We start from the raw sequence: 21,264 nt of genomic DNA on the forward strand, positions 1-21,264 counted from the left end.
TATCCTTATAGCTGAGTTAACCCAATTGCTTATCCTTATAGCAGAGTTAACCCAATTGCTTATCCTTATAGCAGAGTTAACCCAATTGCTTATCCTTATAGCAGAGTTAACCCAATTGCTTATCCTTATAGCTGAGTTAACCCAATTGCTTATCCTTATAGCAGAGTTAACCCAATTGCTTATCCTTATAGCAGAGTTAACCCAATTGCTTATCCTTATAGCAGAGTTAACCCAATTGCTTATCCTTATAGCAGAGTTAACCCAATTGCTTATCCTTATAGCAGAGTTAACCCAATTGCTTATCCTTATAGCTGAGTTAACCCAATTGTTTATCCTTATAGCAGAGTTAACCCAATTGCTTATCCTTATAGCAGAGTTAACCCAATTGCTTATCCTTATAGCTGAGTTAACCCAATTGCTTATCCTTATAGCAGAGTTAACCCAATTGCTTATCCTTATAGCAGAGTTAACCCAATTGCTTATCCTTATAGCAGAGTTAACCCAATTGCTTATCCTTATAGCTGAGTTAACCCAATTGCTTATCCTTATAGCAGAGTTAACCCAATTGCTTATCCTTATAGCAGAGTTAACCCAATTGCTTATCCTTATAGCAGAGTTAACCCAATTGCTTATCCTTATAGCAGAGTTAACCCAATTGCTTATCCTTATAGCAGAGTTAACCCAATTGCTTATCCTTATAGCAGAGTTAACCCAATTGCTTATCCTTATAGCTGAGTTAACCCAATTGCTTATCCTTATAGCAGAGCTAATGCAATTTAAATGTGTGTAAGTGACTAAAGTTGAGTTGCTATAGTCACATGTAAAGCAAGTGTTGTCAACCTATCCACCAATAGGAAAGTAGTAGACTGAATAAAGCAGGTGTAGTTACCTCTGGAGGACATAGTGTAGAGAAGGCCTCTGTTTCTCTGTGATCAGCCCCCAAGACATAATCTGTGACAGGGGGGAAGGAACAGTCACATCATACTCCACAACAACATTTTTTATTTTTTATTTTAATTTTACCTTTATTTAACCAGGCAAGTCAGTTAAGAACAAATTCTTATTTTCAATGACGGCCTAGGAACAGTGGGTTAACTGCCTGTTCAGTGGCAGAACGACAGATTTGTACCTTGTCAGCTCGGGGGTTTGAACTTGCAACCTTCCGGCTACTAGTCCAACGCTCTAACCACTAGGCTACCCTGCCGCACTAGGCTACATACCAGCGTTACGTTGAAGACGGCATGTATTGTTCATAACATGCAGAGCCTTCAGAAAGTGTTTCATACCCCTTCAGTTACTCCACATTTTCTTGTTACAGCCTGAATTTAAAAATTGATTAAATATATATATTTTTTTGTCACCCATCTACATACAATACCCCATAATGAAGTGAAAACAGGTTTTTAGAAGTGTTTGCAAATGTATTGAAAATGAAATACAGAAATCTAATTTACATAGGTATTCACGAGTCAATACTTGTTCGAATCACCTTTGGCAGCAATTTCAGCTGTGTGTCTAAGAGCTTTACACACCTGGATTGTACAATATTTGCACATTATTATTTTTAAAAAATCTTCAAGCTCTGTCAAGTTGGTTGTTGATCATTGCTAGACAGCCATTTTCATGTTTTGACCTACATTTTCAAGCTGGTTTATGTCAAAACTGTAACTAGGCCACTCAGGAACATCAAACGTCTTCTTGGTCAGCGACTCCAGTGTGTATTTGGCCTTGTGTTTATGTTATTATCCTGCTGAAAGGTGAATTCATCTCCTAGTGTCTGGTGGAAAGCAGACTGAACCAGGTTTTGCCTGTGCTCAGCTCCATTATGTTTCTTTATCCTGAAAAGTCCTTAACGATTACAAGCATAGCCATAACATGATGCAGCCACCACTATGCTTGACAATATGGAGAGAGGTACTCATTGATGTGTTGTATTGGATTTGCCCCAAACATAACACTTTTGTATTCAGGACAAAAAGTGAATTGCTTTGCCATATTTTTGCAGCATTACTTTAGTGTCTTGTTGCAAACAGGATTCATGTTTTGGAATATTTTTATTCTGTACAGACTTCCTTCTTTTCACTCTGTCATTTAGGTTAGTATTGTAGAATAACTACAATGTTGTTGATCCATCCTCAGTTTTCTCCTATTACAGTCATTAAAGTATGTAACTGTTTTAAAAAGTCAGCAGTGGCCTCATGGTGAAATCCCTGAGCAGTTTCCTTCCTGTCCTGCAACTAAGTTAGGAAGGACGCCCGTATCTTTGTAGTGACAATCAAAAGCCTAATTGATAACTTCACCACGCCACACTCAAAGAGACATTCAGCAACTGCTATTTTTTAATTAATTTTTTACATCTACCAATCGGTGGCATCCCTTGAGAACTTTAAAAAAAACTGTGGTCTTTGCTTGAAATTCACTACACAGTTGAGGGACCTTACATATAATTGTATGTCTGGGGTACAGAGATTGGCTAGTCATAAAAAATAAAAATGTGGGTTATTGTGTGTAGATCAGTAACATAAAAATTACATTTAAAATTCAGGCTGTAACAACAAAATGTGGAAAAAGTCAAGGGGTATTGTATACTTCCTGATTGTGAAGGTAAGAGAACTTGACTGGATGTACTTACTGTACATGTACCATAATGCTATACACATTCAGCAAATCTTTCAAAGGATAACAGTCTACGATTTGTATGGATAGGTTTTTACAAGTACTTACCATTGAGGCCGGTGGAGACTTCAGGACTGACGTTGTTGTTGAGAAAAGAAATACTCTTCTGTCCTGGAGACACTGGTTTCCCATCCCTGGAGGGAGAAGAGAGATCAATTAGGTCAAGGATAATGAACACGTGTACCTCTTGGACGGGTATCTGAAGAGGGCATTATAGGAAGTAATCATTTATTGAGTCTCAGTTCCAAACCTCTTTGACACGAGCTGGCAAGCACTGCCTTGCACAGAGATGGACTGACGATGTTAACTAGTAAAGGACATTTCTTGGACAAAAAAACGTGTTTATGGTACATAAGGCTAGCGTTTACCTGGTGAGGTCCCTGAGGGACCCTCGCAGGTCTACACCTAACCCAAAGTGACTAGTGTGTAGGGGCGAGGGGTCTATTTCGAATTCAGGGTGAGGGTTAAGTTTACCTTGTAGCTTTGATAGTGAGCTCCCTGAGGGAGATCTCCAGCAGCCTGCAGCTCTCATTGAGGGTCAGGTCCAGAGTTGGAGCTCCGTTGATATAGTGGACCAGGTCCAAGGGCCTCAGACTCCCCTCCAGCAGCGCCACCGAGCCAGGCAGTACCTCCTTTATGAATAACACCCCGTACACACTGTCACTGCCCCCATCCAATACTAGACCTGTAGGGAGAGACAACACCCCGTACACACTGTCACTGCCCCCATCCAATACTAGACCTGTAGGGAGAGATACAACACACTGTCACTGTCCAATACTAGACCTGTAGGGAGAGATACAACACCCTGTACACACTGTCACTGTCTAATACTAGACCTGTAGGGAGAGATAAAACACCCCGTACACACTGTCACTGCCCCCATCCAATACTAGACCTGTAGGGAGAGATACAACACACTGTCACTGTCCAATACTAGACCTGTAGGGAGAGATACAACACCCTGTACACACTGTCACTGTCTAATACTAGACCTGTAGGGAGAGATACAACACCCTGTACACACTGTCACTGTCTAATACTAGACCTGTAGGGAGAGACAACACCCCGTACACACTGTCACTGTCTAATACTAGACCTGTAGGGAGAGACAACACCCTGTACACACTGTCACTGTCTAATACTAAACCTGTAGGGAGAGACAACACCCTGTACACACTGTCACTGTCTAATACTAGACCTGTAGGGAGAGATACAACACACTGTCACTGTCCAATACTAGACCTGTAGGGAGAGATACAACACCCTGTACACACTGTCACTGTCTAATACTAGACCTGTAGGGAGAGATACAACACCCTGTCACTGTCCAATACTAAACCTGTAGGGAGAGATACAACACCCTGTCACTGTCCAATACTAGACCTGTAGGGAGAGATACAACACCCTGTCACTGTCCAATACTAGACCTGTAGGGAGAGATACAACACCCTGTACACACTGTCACTGTCTAATACTAGACCTGTAGGGAGAGATACAACACCCTGTCACTGTCCAATACTAGACCTGTAGGGAGAGATACAACACCCTGTACACACTGTCACTGTCTAATACTAGACCTGTAGGGAGAGATACAACACCCTATACACACTGTCACTGTCTAATAATAAACCTGCAGGGAGAGACAACACCCCGTACATACGGTCACTGTCCAATACTAAACCTGTAGGGAGAGATACAACACCCTGTACACACTGTCACTGTCTAATACTAGACCTGTAGGGAGAGATACAACACAGTTAAGCTTTATGAACAACACCACATACACACAGTCACTTCCCACGTCCAACAACGTCCCTGCAGCGAAAATAATATGTTTTAAAATGTGTTGCTATGGAAAACTGAAGTCCAGCTCGGTTATACCTGTTCCATTCTCTTCTGTTTGGTGCCGAATTAACACAACCCTGACCTTCTGAACCAAAAGCTTGGTTATACCTGTTCCATTCTCTTCTGTTTGGTGCCGAATGAACACAACCCTGACCTTCTGAACCAAAAAGCTTGGTTATACCTGTTCCATTCTCTTCTGTTTGGTGCCGAATTAACACAACCCTGACCTTCTGAACCAAAAGCTTGGTTATACCTGTTCCATTCTCTTCTGTTTGGTGCCGAATGAACACAACCCTGACCTTCTGAACCAAAAAAGCTTGGTTATACCTGTTCCATTCTCTTCTGTTTGGTGCCGAATTAACACAACCCTGACCTTCTGAACCAAAAGCTTGGTTATACCTGTTCCATTCTCTTCTGTTTGGTGCCGAATGAACACAACCCTGACCTTCTGAACCAAAAGCTTGGTTATACCTGTTCCATTCTCTTCTGTTTGGTGCCGAATGAACACAACCCTGACCTTCTGAACCAAAAAGCTTGGTTATACCTGTTCCATTCTCTTCTGTTTGGTGCCGAATGAACACAACCCTGACCTGACAAACACAGATATTTTCAACAGTTCAACAGTTGAGATGATACACGTGAATTAAATAGATAATTGTAGGCGGTGTAAATAGATCTCTATAGCTCTCTTACCTAATGTTTGGTCAGGGCACTGGAAGGAGATGTCCGACAGTAGGTGTGCTTCTATAGGGGGTTTAGGAGCCTCGAGAACCCTTCCTACCACTAGATCGACCACCCTGGGGGCTGCTCTCACCAGGTTCACCACCTCAGTGTGACCCATGTTGGACACATCTTTGTTGTTCACCTGAAGGGGGAGGGGGCAGGGTCATTAGTGAAGAGCTACAGGTGAAATGCTTGTGATACAGCATGACAGGGAGTGTTAAAACATGACTATCAATTTGTCCGTCTTCAATTTCTCGTATCCTCTCTCCATGAGTCCTGAAACTGCATTGGAGAAGGACACCCAAAGTCTCTCCTCACCTCCTTAAAACGCATTGGGGGAGGAGGTGAGGAATCAAGGAAAACCAGATTGAGAGTGTTCAGTAGCTACATTCAGCAGATGTGTACCATGATCATGCGATCCCCGGGACGCAGCCTGCCGTCTCCCTTGGCAGGGTCCTGGATGATGTCATGGATGTAGCAGCCCAAGTCATTCCCTTTGGTCAGAGTAAACCCCAGGCTTCCTTTCTCAGACTTCACAAGGGACACTTTCAGCTCCACGTCCTGACGAACAGACAGTGGTAAACAAACGCTGTTGGAATCAAACTGCGCTAAAAAAGGAAATTAATACTGAATACTACACAAACTCAGCATAAAAAGAAACGTCCTGTTAAATGCGTTTATTTTCAGCAAACTTAACATGTGTAAATATTTGTATGAACATAAGATTCAACAACAGATAAACTGAACAAGTGGCCAGCAGCTGCATTAAGTACTGCAGTGCATCTCCTCCTCATGTACTGCAACAGATCTGCCAGTTCTTGCTGTGAGATGTTACCCAACTCTTCCACCAAGGCACCTGTAAGTTCCCGGACATTTCTGGGGGTGTGGAATGGCCCTAGCCCTCACCCTCCGATCCAACAGGTCCCAGAAGTGCTCAATGGGATTGAGATCCGGGCTCTTCGCTGGCCATGGCAAAACACTGACATTCTTGTCTTGCAGGAAATCACGCACAGAACGAGCAGTATGTCTGATGGCATTGTCATGCTGGAGGGTCATGTCAGGATGAACCTGCAGGAAGGGTACCACATGAGGGAGGAGGATGTCTTCCCTGTAACGCACAGCATTGAGATTGCCTGCAATGACAACAAACTCAGTCCGATGATGCTGTGACACACCGCCCCAGACCATGACGGACACTCCACCTCCAAATCGATCCCGCTCTAGAGTACAGGCCTCGGTGTAACGCTCATTCCTTCGACAATAAACGCAAATCCGACCATCACCCCTGGTGAGACAAAACCGTGACTCATCAGTGAAGAGCACTTTTTGCAAGTCCTGTCTGGTCCAGCGACGGTGGGTTTGTGCCCATAGGCGACGTTGTTGCCGGTGATGTCTGGTGAGGACCTGCCTTACAACAGTCCAGCCTCTCTCAGCCTATTGCGGACAGTCTGAGCACTGGAGGGATTGTGCGTTCCTGGTGTAACTCAGTTGTTGTTGTTGCCATCCTGTACCTGTCCCTGCAGGTGTGCTGTTCAGATGTACCGATCCTGTGCAGGTGTTACATGTGGTCTGCCACTATGAGGACAATCAGCTGTCCGTCGGCGTCTCAGTACGGACATCGCAATTTATTGCCCTGGCCACATCTGTAGTCCTCATGCCTCCTTGCAGCATGCCTAAGGCACGTTCACGCAGATGAGCAGGGACCCTGGGTGTCTTTCTTTTGGTGTTTTTCAGAGTCAATAGAAAGGTGTACACTCTTTAGTGTCCTAAGTTTTCATAACTGTGACCTTAATTGTCTAGCGTCTGTAAGCTGTTAGTGTCTTAACGACCGTTCCACAGGTGCATGTTCATTAATTGTTTATGGTTCATTGAACAAGCATGGGGAAACAGTGTTTACACCCTTTACAATGAAGATCAGTGAAGTTATTTGGATTTTTACGAATTATATTTGAAAGGCAGGGTCCTGAAAAAGGGACGTTTCTTTTTGTTGCTGAGTTTAGTTCCATAATTACATGAATAATGCACATTGCATCCTTGCCTCCTCTGCCCATGAGAAATTCCCTTGGACCTCCTCCAATGTGCTTTGAGAGAAAGGAATGGAGGAAACCAGGACGGTCAAAGTACTTATGCTTTCAGACAGGTCCTAGTGTTCCCCTGCTCTTACCGGCACAAACTCGTCCATGTCCTGTCTGTTGTCTGTCAAGGTGTGGTTGAAGTGTGGTGGTCGAGGGAGAGGCAGGGGGTCGGGACTGGGGGCTTCTGGAGATAATACCATAGGTTGAGGGGTCGTGGTCAGGTCAGGGACCCGAGGGGAGGAGGGACACCTGTGGAAATAGAACACAAGGAATCCATCAAATAAGTGATTTTTAAACCAACAGTTGTCGCAAGGTTGTTTACTGTAACCTGGTTTAGACCCCACGGAGCAAGTAGAAGCTGAAGCACAGTGTACAACTGAGGTGGCATTCTTAGTCTATAAGGTTATCATATGAATATATTGTGTAGAACAGATCATACAATATTATTGTCTGTCGGGTAGAATAAAACAACTTTTCATTACATTTCACCTGACTGCAATGAGTCACCTCTCATTGGTTACGGTACTAATGACCTGGAAACTATATCACCTCTCATTGGTTATGGTACTAATGACCTGGAAACTATATCACCCCTCATTGGTTGTTCTAGTCGGTCCATAATAAAGCACTGCTCTACCTTATCAGCACTATCAATAAGGCAGGTCCTACAGGCCCTAGTTTCTACCTTCTTAACAACACTATCAACAAGGCAGGTTCTACAGGCCCTAGTTTCAACCTTCTTAAAAACACTATCAACAAGGCAGGTCCTACAGGCCCTAGTTCTTTTATTTAACGAGGCAAGTCAGTTAAGAACAAATTCTTATTTACAAATGACAGCCTACCCCGGCCAAACCCGGACGACACTGGGCCAATTGTGCGCCGCCCTATGGGACTCCCAATCACAGCCGGATGTGGGCACAGCCTGGATTCGAACCAGGGACTGTAGTGACGACCTCTTGCACGGAGATGCTGTGCCACTCGGGAGACAAGGTCCTTTCAGGTGTTTTGTCTCATCTGGACTGCTGTTCAGTCAGGTGCCACAAAGGGACATAGGAAAATTGCATTTGGCTCAGAACAGGGCAGCACGACTGGCCCTTGGATGTACACAGACAGCTAACATTAATAATATGTATATCAACCTCTCCTGGCTCAAAGTGGAGGAGAGATCGACTTCATCACTACTTGTATTTATGAGAGGTATTGACATGTTGAATGCATACACGCACACTCACACACACACGTACACATGGATTTAGTATTGTAGATATGTGGTAGTGATGGATTAGGGGCCTGAGGGCGTACAATGTGTTGTGAAATCTGTGAATGTATTTTAATGTTTTAAAATGGTATAAACTGCCTTAATTTTGCTGGACCCCAGGAAGAGCAGCTGCTGCCGTGGTAGGAAATAATGATGATTTATTATTATTATCCTCATTTTAAGCTCATCTTTCAAAAAAGTATCAAGTATTTTTTCGACTGTTTAGATGCCGAATATCAGGCCCGCCCCCTCTGCGGGATATCAGGCCCGCCCCCTCTGCGGGATATCAGGCCCGCCCCCTCTGCGGGATATCAGGCCCGCCCCCTCTGCGGGATATCAGGCCCGCCCCCTCTGCGGGATATCAGGCCCGCCCCCTCTGCGGGATATCAGGCCCGCCCCCTCTGCGGGATATCAGGCCCGCCCCCTCTGCGGGATATCAGGCCCGCCCCCTCTGCGGGATATCAGGCCCGCCCCCTCTGCGGGATATCAGGCCCGCCCCCTCTGCGGGATATCAGGCCCGCCCCCTCTGCGGGATATCAGGACCCGCCCCTCTGCGGGATATCAGGCCCGCCCCCTCTGCGGGATATCAGGCCCGCCCCTCTGCGGGATATCAGGCCCGCCCCTCTGCGGGATATCAGGCCCGCCCCCTCTGCGGGATATCAGGCCCGCCCCCTCTGCGGGATATCAGGCCCGCCCCCTCTGCGGGATATCAGGCCGCCCCCCTCTGCGGGATATCAGGCTAATATCAGCAGTAGGATATAATCTTTACCTTTTGCTGAGGTTGGACAGTGACAGGTTGGAAGAGTAGTAGGCAGAGCGGATGGTGTCATCCAGCTCACAGGGGGTCTCATACTGGCGGAGTCTCTCCAGAGTGAGGTTACTGCTGGGGGTCTGGTAGATACTACGATCCCAGGCTTGTCGGCCCTGCTCCAGAGATGGGCTGAAGGCCTCCTCCACCTGAATGAATTAAGTAATGAATGAATGAATGAATGGATAAATAAATAAATCCTTTGTTTAGTCATTCATGAATTTGACAAAATGTCCAGTTGCCCCAGCCGAGTGAAACAATACACACATTAAAAATCATTAAAAACTCAATAGTTTACAGACCCATTCCTATTGTGGTTCTTGATATCAATTGTTACTAATTATCAATGAAATCGTTACCTCCTCATCATCTGTGCTGTCGCTGTAGCTGTCCCGACGGCTGGGGGACTTCATGAGCAGCCTGTCCAGAGCTTCCTCCATTTGCCCAGGTCCCAGACCCAGGCTCGTCTTCCCTTCAGACCCCACAGGAGAGGCTGTTCTGGGCCTGGCCAGGCTGGATTCAGGCTGCTGGGTCTGGACTACTGGTTCCTTACGAGGAGAGGCCATGGGAGTCTGGGGAGGGAGAATGAGATACACTCAGTATGTATATTAGTGTATAGCTCACTAAACATCAAAAATACACTGCACTCCTCTTATAGTGAATGCGGTCCTATGCCATCACTATAAGAGAAAAGCAGACATTTTGCCCAGTTTGTGGCCCACGTGAGAGGTGCTGCTGACTGGTAGAGTTCCTCACCAGAGCAGAGGCGTCCATCTCAGGTAAGACACCCTGATCAGGTCTACAGAGCAGCAGAGTGACCTCTTGGCCGGTCCCTCGCAGCGCTGAGATCACCTCCTAGTGGCAGGGCAGAGAAACGCAACAGAATATTTAATATGAAAATGGTTAAGTCATGTAATATTGGAATACAAGGGAGTCAGTTCTTCAACTGAAAAAGACATTTGAAACCCCACCCCTTAATATAACCCATTGTTCGACCTGATTGATCGATATTGACAAGGTGCCATACGTGCTGCGAGAGTCCTTTGAGGGGCGTCTGGTTGACACGGACAATGACGTCCCCCACGTTGATTCGTCCACTCTCAGCAGCAGGTTGCCCAGGGAAAAGCTTCTTCACCCGGACCATGCTGTAGCTGTTACCAGGGCCGTTACCAGTGTTCTGGTCAGGGAGGGTCTCCTCTCTACTGAAGCTGAACCCTAGGCCTGACGAATTCTTCAGCAAGGGCACCTCAAATACATTGTCTTGGGGACAGGAAGACAAGAAAACTTTAACTCTCTCAGGCACCACACACCTGAGATACTGGTAGGAGCACAGGGTCAGCTGCAGAGTAACGCCCCTGGAGCAAATTACGGTTTAAGTGCCTTGCTCAAGGGCACAACGGCAGTAGGGCACAGTGTCATAATCAAACATCAAAGACTAGCAACTGCTGGTGACGTATAAGAAAGTAATGAATGAATTAATGTGTGTACTGTACACTCACTATCAGTGATGAAGATGTACTCTGGCTGGGCTCTCGCCGGTTGTTGCTGGTCGTTGGGAGGGGTGCACTGAGGCGTCAGTGGGGCATGGATACGGTCCGCAGGGAGCTGACCCTTCTCTAACAGCAAGTGGACCATCTGAAGAGGGGAGGAGCGGAGGAGAAGGGGAGGGGCGGAAGAGAAGGAGTGGAAGAGAAGGGGAGGAGCGGAGGAGAAGGGGTGGAGCGGAGGAGAAGGGGAGGAGCGGAGGAGAAGGGGAGGAGCGGAGGAGAAGGGGTGGAGCGGAGGAGAAGGGGAGGAGCGGAGGAGAAGGGGAGGAGCGGAGGAGAAGGGGAGGAGCGGAGGAGAAGGGGAGGAGCGGAGGAGAAGGGGAGGAGCGGAGGAGAAGGGGAGGAGCGGAGGAGCGGAGGAGAAGGGGTGGAGCGGAGGAGAAGGGGAGGAGCGGAGGAGAAGGGGAGGAGCGGAGGAGAAGCGGAGGAGAAGGGGAGGAGCGGAGGAGAAGGGGAGGAGCGGAGGAGAAGGGGTGGAGCGGAGGAGAAGGGGAGGAGCGGAGGAGAAGGGGTGGAGCGGAGGAGAAGGGGAGGAGCGGAGGAGAAGGGGTGGAGCGGAGGAGAAGGGGAGGAGCGGAGGAGAAGGGGTGGAGCGGAGGAGAAGGGGAGGAGCGGAGGAGAAGGGGAGGAGCGGAGGAGAAGGGGAGGAGCGGAGGAGAAGGGGAGGAGCGGAGGAGAAGGGGAGGAGCGGAGAGTAACACCACTGGTCAGAAAGCACAAGGAGTCTCAAATTGGAAAGAAGACACCATAAGCCTATATAGTAGATACAGTTGAAGTACAGTATATACATACAGTATATAAGAATACAGTATATACATACAGTATATACATACAGTATATACATACAGTATATAAGAATACAGTATATACATACAGTTGATAAGAATACAGTATATACATACAGTTGATAAGAATACAGTATATACATACAGTTGAAGTCAGAAGTGTACATACACCGTAGACAAATATATTTAAACTCAGTTTCACAAATTCCTGACATTTAATCCAAGTAAAAATTCCCTGTTTTAGGATCGCCACTTTATTTTAAGAATGTGAAAAGTCAGAATAATAGAGAGAATGATTTATTTCAGCTTTTATTTCTTTCATCATATTCTCAGTGGGTCAGAAGTTTACATACACTCAATTACTATTTGGTAGCATTGCCTTTAAATTGTTTAACTTGGGTCAAACGTTTTGGGTAACCTTCCACAAGCTTCCCACAATAAGTTGGGTGAATTTTGGCCCATTCCTCCTGACAGAACTGGTGTAACTGAGTCAGGTTTGTAGGCCTCCTTGCTCGCACACACTTTTTCAGTTCTGCCCACAAATGTTCTATAGGATTGAGGTCAGGGCTTTGTGATGGCCACTCCAATACCTTTTTTGTCCTTAAGCCATTTTGTCACAACTTTCGAAGTATGCTTGGGGTCATTGTCCATTTGGAAGAACCATTTGCGACCAAGCTTTAACCTGACTGATGTCTTGAGATGTTGCTTCAATATATCCACATAATTCTCCTCCCTCATAATGCCATCTATTTTGTGAAGTGCACCAGTCCCTCCTGCAGCAAAGCACCTACACAACATGATGCTGTCACCCCCGTGCTTCATGGTTGGGATGGTGTTCTTTGGCTTGCCAGCCTCCCCCTTTTTCCTCCAAACATAACGATGGTCATTAGGGCCAAACAGTTCTATTTTTGTTTCATCAGACCAGAGGACATTTCTCCAAAAAGTATGATCTTTGTCCCCATGTGCAGTTGCAAACCGTAGTCTGGCTTTTTTTAGGGCGGTTTTGGAGCAGTGGCTTCTCGCTTGCTGAGCGGCCTTTCAGGTTGTCGATATAGGGCTCGTCTTACTGTGGATATAGATACTTTTGTACTCTCTTCCTCCAGCATCTTCACAAGGTTCTTTGCTGTTGTTTTTTTCCTGAGGTTTTGGCTGATTTCTTTTGATTTTCCCATGATGTCAAGCAAAGAGGCACTGAGTTTGAAGGTAGGCCTTGAATACATCCACAGGTACCCCTCCAATTGACTCAAATTATGTCAATTAGCCTATCAGAAGCTTCTAAAGCCATGACATCATTTTCTGGAATTTTCCAAGCTGTTTAAAGGCACAGTCAACTTAGTGTATGTAATCTTCTGACCCACTGGAATTGTGATACAGTGAATTATAGGTGAAATAATCTGTCTATAAACAATTGTTGGAAAAATGATGTGTCAAGCACAAAGTAGATGTCCTAACCGACTTGCCAAAACTATAGAAATTTGTGGAGTGGTTGAAGAAAAACAAGTTTTAATGACTCCAACCTGTGTATGTAAACTTCCGACTTCCACTGTAGATGCTGGAACTTGCTAAACAAGCTAATGGACTTTAAAAACTGTCTGGTTAAATCATACCGTAGTAGGCAATCAATCACCACCACAGGTAAGTGGAAATAAGGTAAAACTTGATGAAAGTGAACTATCGCTTCAACTGTGACTGTACTGACCTTTCCAGTATCTCTGAGGGTCTCCACAGCCTGGTTGTGAGTGGCTCCTTCTAGACTCTTCCCATTGACAGCCACCACCCTGTCACCTAGTAACAATAGAGACGGGTATTACACTGAGTGTACAAAACATTAGGAACACCTTCCCAATATTGAGCTGCATCCCCTTCTGTCCTCAGAACAGCCTCAATTCGTCGAGGCGTGGACTCCACAAGGTGTCGAAAGCGTTCCACAGGGATGTTGGCCCATGTTGACTCCAATGCTGCATGTCCCTTGGGTGGTGGAGCATTCTCGATACACACGGGAATCTTGATTTTGGAAAAACCTAGCAGCGCTGCGGTTCTTGACACAAACCGGTGCGCCTGGTACCTACTACCATACCCCGTTCAAAGGCACTTAAATATTTTTGCTTGCCCACTTACCCTCTGAAGGGCGCACATACACAATATGTGTGTCAATTGTCTCAAGGCTTAACAATCCTTCTTTAACCCGTCTCCTCCCCTTCATCTACACTGACTGAAGTGGCTTTAACAAGTGGCATCAATAAGAGATCAGAGCTTTGACCTGGATTCACCTGGTCAGTCTATGTCATGGAAAGAGGTGTTAATGTTTTGTAGACTCAGTGTATATAAACAGTCTGACTCAGCAAACACCAGTCAAGCATTGAGGTGCTGACAACATGATACCACGGCAGGTTCGTTGGGAATCCTCCATGCTGGCGCAAGTCCATCAGGGTAATGTTCAGTAGGATACACCATGGCACAGGTTTTTGCTACGGAAAGCTTAAATCTGTGTTCTTATTGGACAAGGTCAGGTAAGTCCTCCCCATTTCTAAAATGTTTTCTCCCTACTGACGTGTTGATCAGGCACCAAATGGAACAGACTGAAACACGGAGAGACTACCTGGACATGTCCCAAAAACAAACCCTTCTTTTAAAACTTTTTGCTACGGTGTGCCTTACTGAACAGGACCTAAGTGCTATAGCTTACCCTTCTGGATCCTTCCGTCCAGTTCTGCAGCTCCTTTAGGGATGATGGCCTTCACATAAACCCCTCCATGCTTCACACTGGTATTCACTCCACCCTGAGGAGAACAGGTCGTGTCACTACAGTCAACCAGACAGAAGGAGCATAATGCTGTATTCTCCACAGTCAACCAGACAGAGGGAGCATAATGCTGCATTCTCTACAGTCAACCAGACAGAGGGAGCATAATGCTGTATTCTCCACAGTCAACCAGACAGAGGGAGCATAATGCTGTATTCTCTACAGTCAACCAGACAGAGGGAGCATAATGCTGTATTCAGTAGTCAACCAGACAGAGGGAGCGTAATGCTGTATTCTCTACAGTCAACCAGACAGAGGGAGCATAATGTTGTATTCAGTAGTCAACCAGACAGAGGGAGCATAATGTTGTATTCTCCACAGTCAACCAGACAGAGGGAGCATAATGCTGTATTCTCTACAGTCAACCAGACAGAGGGAGCATAATGCTGTATTCTCTACAGTCAACCAGACAGAGGGAGCATAATGTTGTATTCTCTACAGTCAACCAGACAGAGGGAGCATAATGTTGTATTCTCTACAGTCAACCAGACAGAGGGAGCATAATGCTGTATTCTCTACAGTCAACCAGACAGAGGGAGCATAATGTTGTATTCTCTACAGTCAACCAGACAGAGGGAGCATAATGCTGTATTCTCTACAGTCAACCAGACAGAGGGAGCATAATGCTGCATTCTCTACAGTCAACCAGACAGAGGGAGCATAATGCTGTATTCTCTACAGTCAACCAGACAGAGGGAGCATAATGTTGTATTCTCTACAGTCAACCAGACAGAGGGAGCATAATGCTGTATTCAGTAGTCAACCAGACAGAGGGAGCATAATGTTGTATTCAGTAGTCAACCAGACAGAGGGAGCATAATGTTGTATTCTCCACAGTCAACCAGACAGAGGGAGCATAATGCTGTATTCTCTACAGTCAACCAGACAGAGGGAGCATAATGCTGTATTCTCTACAGTCAACCAGACAGAGGGAGCATAATGTTGCATTCAGTAGTCAACCAGACAGAGGGAGCATAATGCTGTATTCTCTACAGTCAACCAGACAGAGGGAGCATAATGCTGTATTCTCTACAGTCAACCAGACAGAGGGAGCATAATGCTGCATTCATGTCTTCCACAGACTACCGGTCTTTGGGGTTATTAGTTGGTTTGTATTATACAGATCAGATTTATCTAAGTGGTGTTGTTAACATGACGTATCACCATGATAGACCACATGACTCAAGTTGAAAGACACTAACACTAATAATACCACTCATTCACAGGGGAAATTACACTGCTGGTCACTTCAGCAAATCAAAGTGGTCAAGCAGGCAGTGGCACAACATCTACGCAGGCATTAGTAAAACTAAGATTAAACTGCTGGGTCAAATGATACTTCTGTAATCTGTACCTACAGCGCCAGTGTCGCCATGTGTGAATCCTCATCCATTCAACATGTCTGTTTGAGAAAATTTGCATGCAGAGACGCAAAGCAATCTACAAATCCCACAATGAAAGTCAAGCAGCAGACCGACCACGCCAGGCAGCAGAGCGACGCTAGGCAGCAGAGCTACAGGAAAACACATACATCAGTCATGAGGAAAGAAACCCCCCCACCCCCCTCCCAAAAACAAAAATGAGAGAACCTTTCAGAACAGTACCAGAAAAAGTACACTAAGTAGCAGAACCGTGACACTAAGTAACAGTACCGTGACACTTATGCCCAAGCTGCTGTCCTTTTTAGACAGCTCAACGACAAACAGATCTCCAGGAGAGAGACTACTGACCCCTGGGACATTGCCACTTAACCCTCCCATGCTGCCGTTGGGGAGAGGAGGAGTTAACTCCTGCAAACAGAGAACACGGCAGTAAATGGAACATTGGGGTTGTTGCCAGGCAGCAGACATGCAGAGAAAATAACAGGAAGTAGTTTTAGAGGAGGGGGAGGAATTGGTATAGGAGGTATAACATAGGAAAAGATCAAAAGATGCAGCCATACTATAATGCTGTATTGCATTTGTTAAAATGTCTAAATGCAATGACATGTAGCCAGACATGATTAAACAAAACATGCAATTAGTTTGTAAAAAACGTCAAGCATTTGAGAGGTTGTTTTGTACATGCATGTTTGTAGTGGTATTGTATAGTCTACCTTGAGGATACCTACAAACATATGACTAAATACTAGGGACTGTTTCTCAGGTAGTCTTCAGGTGATACACAAGATGTTCAACATTATTCGCTGTACATGTTGCTCTTGAATTTGATATTGTAGCCTACTGACTACCAGACATGTCAAAAGCACCAAAACACCACCAGAGAAAAACACTCCATTACAGGTAACTGAAACAGGCACCTGTTGAACTCTTGTTCAAGTTTTGTCAGAAAAAACACCGGCCCCTACCTACCTTTTTAAACTTTGGTTTCTCTTGACTACTAGAGTACGTCTCCTCATCCATTTCAGAGTCCCCTCTATCTGAATAGTCTGGGTCTTTAGGGACCTCAGGGATCTTAGCTTTCCTGGTTTTGGGTGGCAACGCTGGTGGAGACGCTTTGAGTGGGTCGAAGGTCAAGGCGATGTTGTTGGTTCGATCCTGGTGATGGAGTATAGATACGGGTACTGAGGCAGCTTCAGTGGGCAGGGTGCGATGGGGGTGGGTGCCGTTGACTGGGATCTGGAGAGGTGCGTTGGTGCTCTCGGTCCTGGAGGCCTGCGAGCGGAGGCTGCTCTGGCGTGGGACAGTGGAGACAGATGGGGTGGTGGTGGGGAGAGGAGGGCTGGGGGAGCCTGGTCCTGCCTCCTGTTCCTCAATTGAAGACTCAAAGTCCAGGTCCTGTCGTCGCTGTCCGGAGACGACCAGAGGAGCCTGGGGTTTATAAACAAACCCTGACGGAGGCTCTAGAGGAGACAGACAGGAATAGTGGTTATGATTGCACTGCTACGGATTATAAAGCGTGACATAGGCGCTTATAGTGCCTCAAACATCTATAACTACATTCATAAAGGATACTAGTTATAGGATTGCTCTACCGCTAACCCCCCAGCCAGTCAGACCCAGCGCTAACCCCAGCCAGTCAGACCCAGCGCTAGCCCCAGCCAGTCAGACCCAGCGCTAACCCCAGCCAGTCAGACCCAGCGCTAACCCCAGCCAGTCAGACCCAGCGCTAGCCCCAGCCAGTCAGACCCAGCGCTAGCCCCAGCCAGTCAGACCCAGCGCTAGCCCCAGCCAGTCAGACCCAGCGCTAGCCCCAGCCAGTCAGACCCAGCGCTAACCCCAGCCAGTCAGACCCAGCGCTAGCCCCAGCCAGTCAGACCCAGCGCTAACCCCAGCCAGTCAGACCCAGCGCTAACCCCAGCCAGTCAGACCCAGCGCTAACCCCAGCCAGTGAGACCCAGCGCTAACCCCAGCCAGTCAGACCCAGCGCTAACCCCAGCCAGTCAGACCCAGCGCTAACCCCAGCCAGTCAGACCCAGCGCTAACCCCAGCCAGTCAGACCCAGCGCTAACCCCAGCCAGTCAGACCCAGCGCTAGCCCCAGCCAGTCAGACCCAGCGCTAGCCCCAGCCAGTCAGACCCAGCGCTAGCCCCAGCCAGTCAGACCCAGCGCTAGCCCCAGCCAGTCAGACCCAGCGCTAACCCCAGCCAGTCAGACCCAGCGCTAGCCCCAGCCAGTCAGACCCAGCGCTAACCCCAGCCAGTCAGACCCAGCGCTAACCCCAGCCAGTCAGACCCAGCGCTAACCCCAGCCAGTGAGACCCAGCGCTAACCCCAGCCAGTCAGACCCAGCGCTAACCCCAGCCAGTCAGACCCAGCGCTAACCCCAGCCAGTCAGACCCAGCGCTAACCCCAGCCAGTCAGACCCAGCGCTAACCCCAGCCAGTCAGACCCAGCGCTAGCCCCAGCCAGTCAGACCCAGCGCTAGCCCCAGCCAGTCAGACCCAGCGCTAACCCCAGCCAGTCAGACCCAGCGCTAACCCCAGCCAGTCAGACCCAGCGCTAACCCCAGCCAGTCAGACCCAGCGCTAACCCCAGCCAGTCAGACCCAGCGCTAACCCCAGCCAGTCAGACCCAGCGCTAACCCCAGCCAGTCAGACCCAGCGCTAACCCCAGCCAGTCAGACCCAGCGCTAACCCCAGCCAGTCAGACCCAGCGCTAATCCCAGCCAGTCAGACCCAGCGCTAACCCCAGCCAGTCAGACCCAGCGCCCTCTCTCACGAGAGAATTCATTAAGCAAATATTCAACAGAGTTCAGACGCAGAAACGTGCTAATTAACTATAACGACCATAATCCATTGCGCCTGTTTTTCCCGGCTCAGACAGACGGATCAGAGGGGGAAGAGTCATTATTTCATTTTGCATTTAATGTTCAAAATAAATCATCTAAAACTGTTTGAACCGAAATCGCCTTAAAGAACTAATCTCTCAGCACTAATAATGGAATATAATGCACAACAAGAGGTGCTTATAACTACTCAAACATCTATAATAACTACATAAATAGATACAAAGAGCATTTCCCTGGCCTGTGAGAGATACATAATGCATTATAATGCAAGACATAGCTGCTAATAACTGCCCATTAGCTTAAATAAACTACCTTCATAAAGCCTCTCTCTGGGTTGAGACACCACCAGCGTGACATCATCGGGGGCGCTCTGCAGGACCTCGGTGGCAGCGGTGTGGGGAAGGCCCTGGAGGTTCACCTCATTCACAGAGATTAGACGGTCCCCTGCAGAACACAACACACACACTGGCCCTGTCACTCACACGGCACGTACTGGAGCAATCTGTCTGGAGTCATCTATTCCACACAATTCAGATATGGCTCTCTGAAAGTTACAAAGTAAGGCTTCCTGATGGATGCAAAATACACTTTTCTGAACCATTTACACTACACACACACACACACACACACACAACACTACACTACACTACACTACACTACACACACACACACACACACACAATACAGTATCAGTGAAAAGTTTTAGAACACCTACTCTTTCAAGGGTTTTTCTTTATTGTACTATTTTCTACATTGTAGAATAATAGTGAAGACATCAAAACTATAAAATAACACATATGAAATTATGTAGTAATAAAAAAAAATAAAAAAATTGTTAAACAAATCAAAATATATCTTAAATTTGAGATTCTACAAATAGCCTTGATGACAGCTTTGCACACTCTTGGCCATCTCTCTCTCTTCATGAGGTAGTCACCTGGAATGCATTTCAATTAACAGGTGTGCCTTCTGCAACGTTGATTTGTGGAATTTCTTTCCTTCTTAATGCGTTTGAGCCAATAAGTTGTGTTGTGACAAGGTGGGGTTGGTATACAGAAGATGGTCTTTTACCAAATAGGGCCAAGTCCATCTGAATCTCAAATATATTTTGATTTGTTTAACACTTTTTCTTAGTTACTACACGATTCCATGTGTTATTTCATAGTTTTGATGTCTTCACTATTATTCTACAATAATAACAGTCAGTTCATCAAATTTCTGCTCTACTGGAGCTGCCCCAGTCAACTACAAGTTGACTAGCCTGCAGAGGCCTGACCGCAACCCCATCGAACAACTTTGGGATGAATTGGAACGCCTACTGTGAGCCAGGCCTAAATCACCCAATATCAGTGCTGACCTCACTAATGCTCTTGTGTCTGAATGGAAGCAAGTCCCCGCAGCAATGTTCCAACATCTAGTGGAAAGCCTTACCAGAAGACTGGAGGCTGTTATAGCAGCAATGTTCCAACATCTAGTGGAAAGCCTTCCCAGAAGACTGGAGGCTGTTATAGCAGCAATGTTCCAACATCTAGTGGAAAGCCTTCCCAGAAGAATGGAGGCTGTTATAGCAGCAATGTTCCAACATCTAGTGGAAAGCCTTCCCAGAAGAGTGGAGGCTGTTATAGCAGCAAAGGGTGCGGACCAACTCCATATTAATGCCCATGATTTTGGAATAAGATGTATGACGAGCAGGTGTCCACACAGTTTTGGTCATGTAGTGTATATTACACAAGAAGGAGCAGGTGTCTACATACTTTTGGTCATGTAGTGTATATTACACAAGTACGAGCAGACCCTTTGGCTTGGTTTCAAAGACATGGTGCAATACATTTTAGACATTAAGTGCATTTTGTAAATGATACTATATTATACAATACATTATTATTCAATACATAAATGATTATTATAATACACATTACATTATTATTATTAGTAGTAGACACTACATTATTATTATTATTATTATTCACTATATTATTATTATTACACTACATTATTATTATCACACACATTATTATTATTATTATTATTATTATTCACTATATTATTCACTATATTATTATTACACACTACATTATTATTATCACACACTACATTATTATTATTATTATTCACTACATTATTATTATTATCACACACTACATTATTATTACAAACATTATTATTATTATCACACACTACATTATTATTACAAACATTATTATTATTATTATTATTATTATCATACTACATTATTATTATCACACATTACATTATTATTATCACACATTACATTATTATCACACATTACATTGTTATTACACATTACATTGTTATTACACATTACATTGTTATTATCACACATCACATTATTATCACATTATTATCACACACTACATTATTATTATCACACACACTACATTATTATTATTATTATTATTATACTACATTATTATTATCATCCCACACTACATTATTATTATCATACTACATTATCATTATCGTCACACATTATTATCATCACACATTATTA

The 21,264-nt window shown here is 45.7% G+C and overlaps 1 protein-coding gene across 4 annotated transcripts in view; it reads right to left on the reverse strand.

Annotated features, from left to right (window-relative positions):
• ptpn13 (protein tyrosine phosphatase non-receptor type 13) overlaps nt 1-21,264 on the reverse strand; it is a 159,323-nt gene that overhangs the window by 11,695 nt on the left and 126,364 nt on the right. For 2 of the 4 annotated variants that reach the window (XM_064977318.1, XM_064977321.1), the window contains 16 exons: nt 19,065-19,196; nt 16,875-17,365; nt 16,176-16,313; nt 14,407-14,500; nt 13,420-13,505; nt 10,888-11,023; nt 10,416-10,648; nt 10,145-10,243; nt 9,748-9,960; nt 9,350-9,537; nt 7,412-7,571; nt 5,653-5,808; nt 5,218-5,389; nt 3,151-3,361; nt 2,725-2,810; nt 890-951 (listed from right to left, as the gene is read on the reverse strand). In XM_064977318.1, the coding sequence (XP_064833390.1) occupies nt 890-951; nt 2,725-2,810; nt 3,151-3,361; nt 5,218-5,389; nt 5,653-5,808; nt 7,412-7,571; nt 9,350-9,537; nt 9,748-9,960; nt 10,145-10,243; nt 10,416-10,648; nt 10,888-11,023; nt 13,420-13,505; nt 14,407-14,500; nt 16,176-16,313; nt 16,875-17,365; nt 19,065-19,196 (2,657 nt within the window). The remainder of the gene's footprint in view (nt 1-889; nt 952-2,724; nt 2,811-3,150; nt 3,362-5,217; nt 5,390-5,652; nt 5,809-7,411; nt 7,572-9,349; nt 9,538-9,747; nt 9,961-10,144; nt 10,244-10,415; nt 10,649-10,887; nt 11,024-13,419; nt 13,506-14,406; nt 14,501-16,175; nt 16,314-16,874; nt 17,366-19,064; nt 19,197-21,264) is intronic. The other 2 variants (XM_064977319.1, XM_064977320.1) reach the window with 2 other exon arrangements.

The sequence above is a fragment of the Oncorhynchus masou genome, chromosome 11 (assembly GCF_036934945.1).
Source record: "Oncorhynchus masou masou isolate Uvic2021 chromosome 11, UVic_Omas_1.1, whole genome shotgun sequence".
NCBI lineage: Eukaryota > Metazoa > Chordata > Actinopteri > Salmoniformes > Salmonidae > Oncorhynchus > Oncorhynchus masou.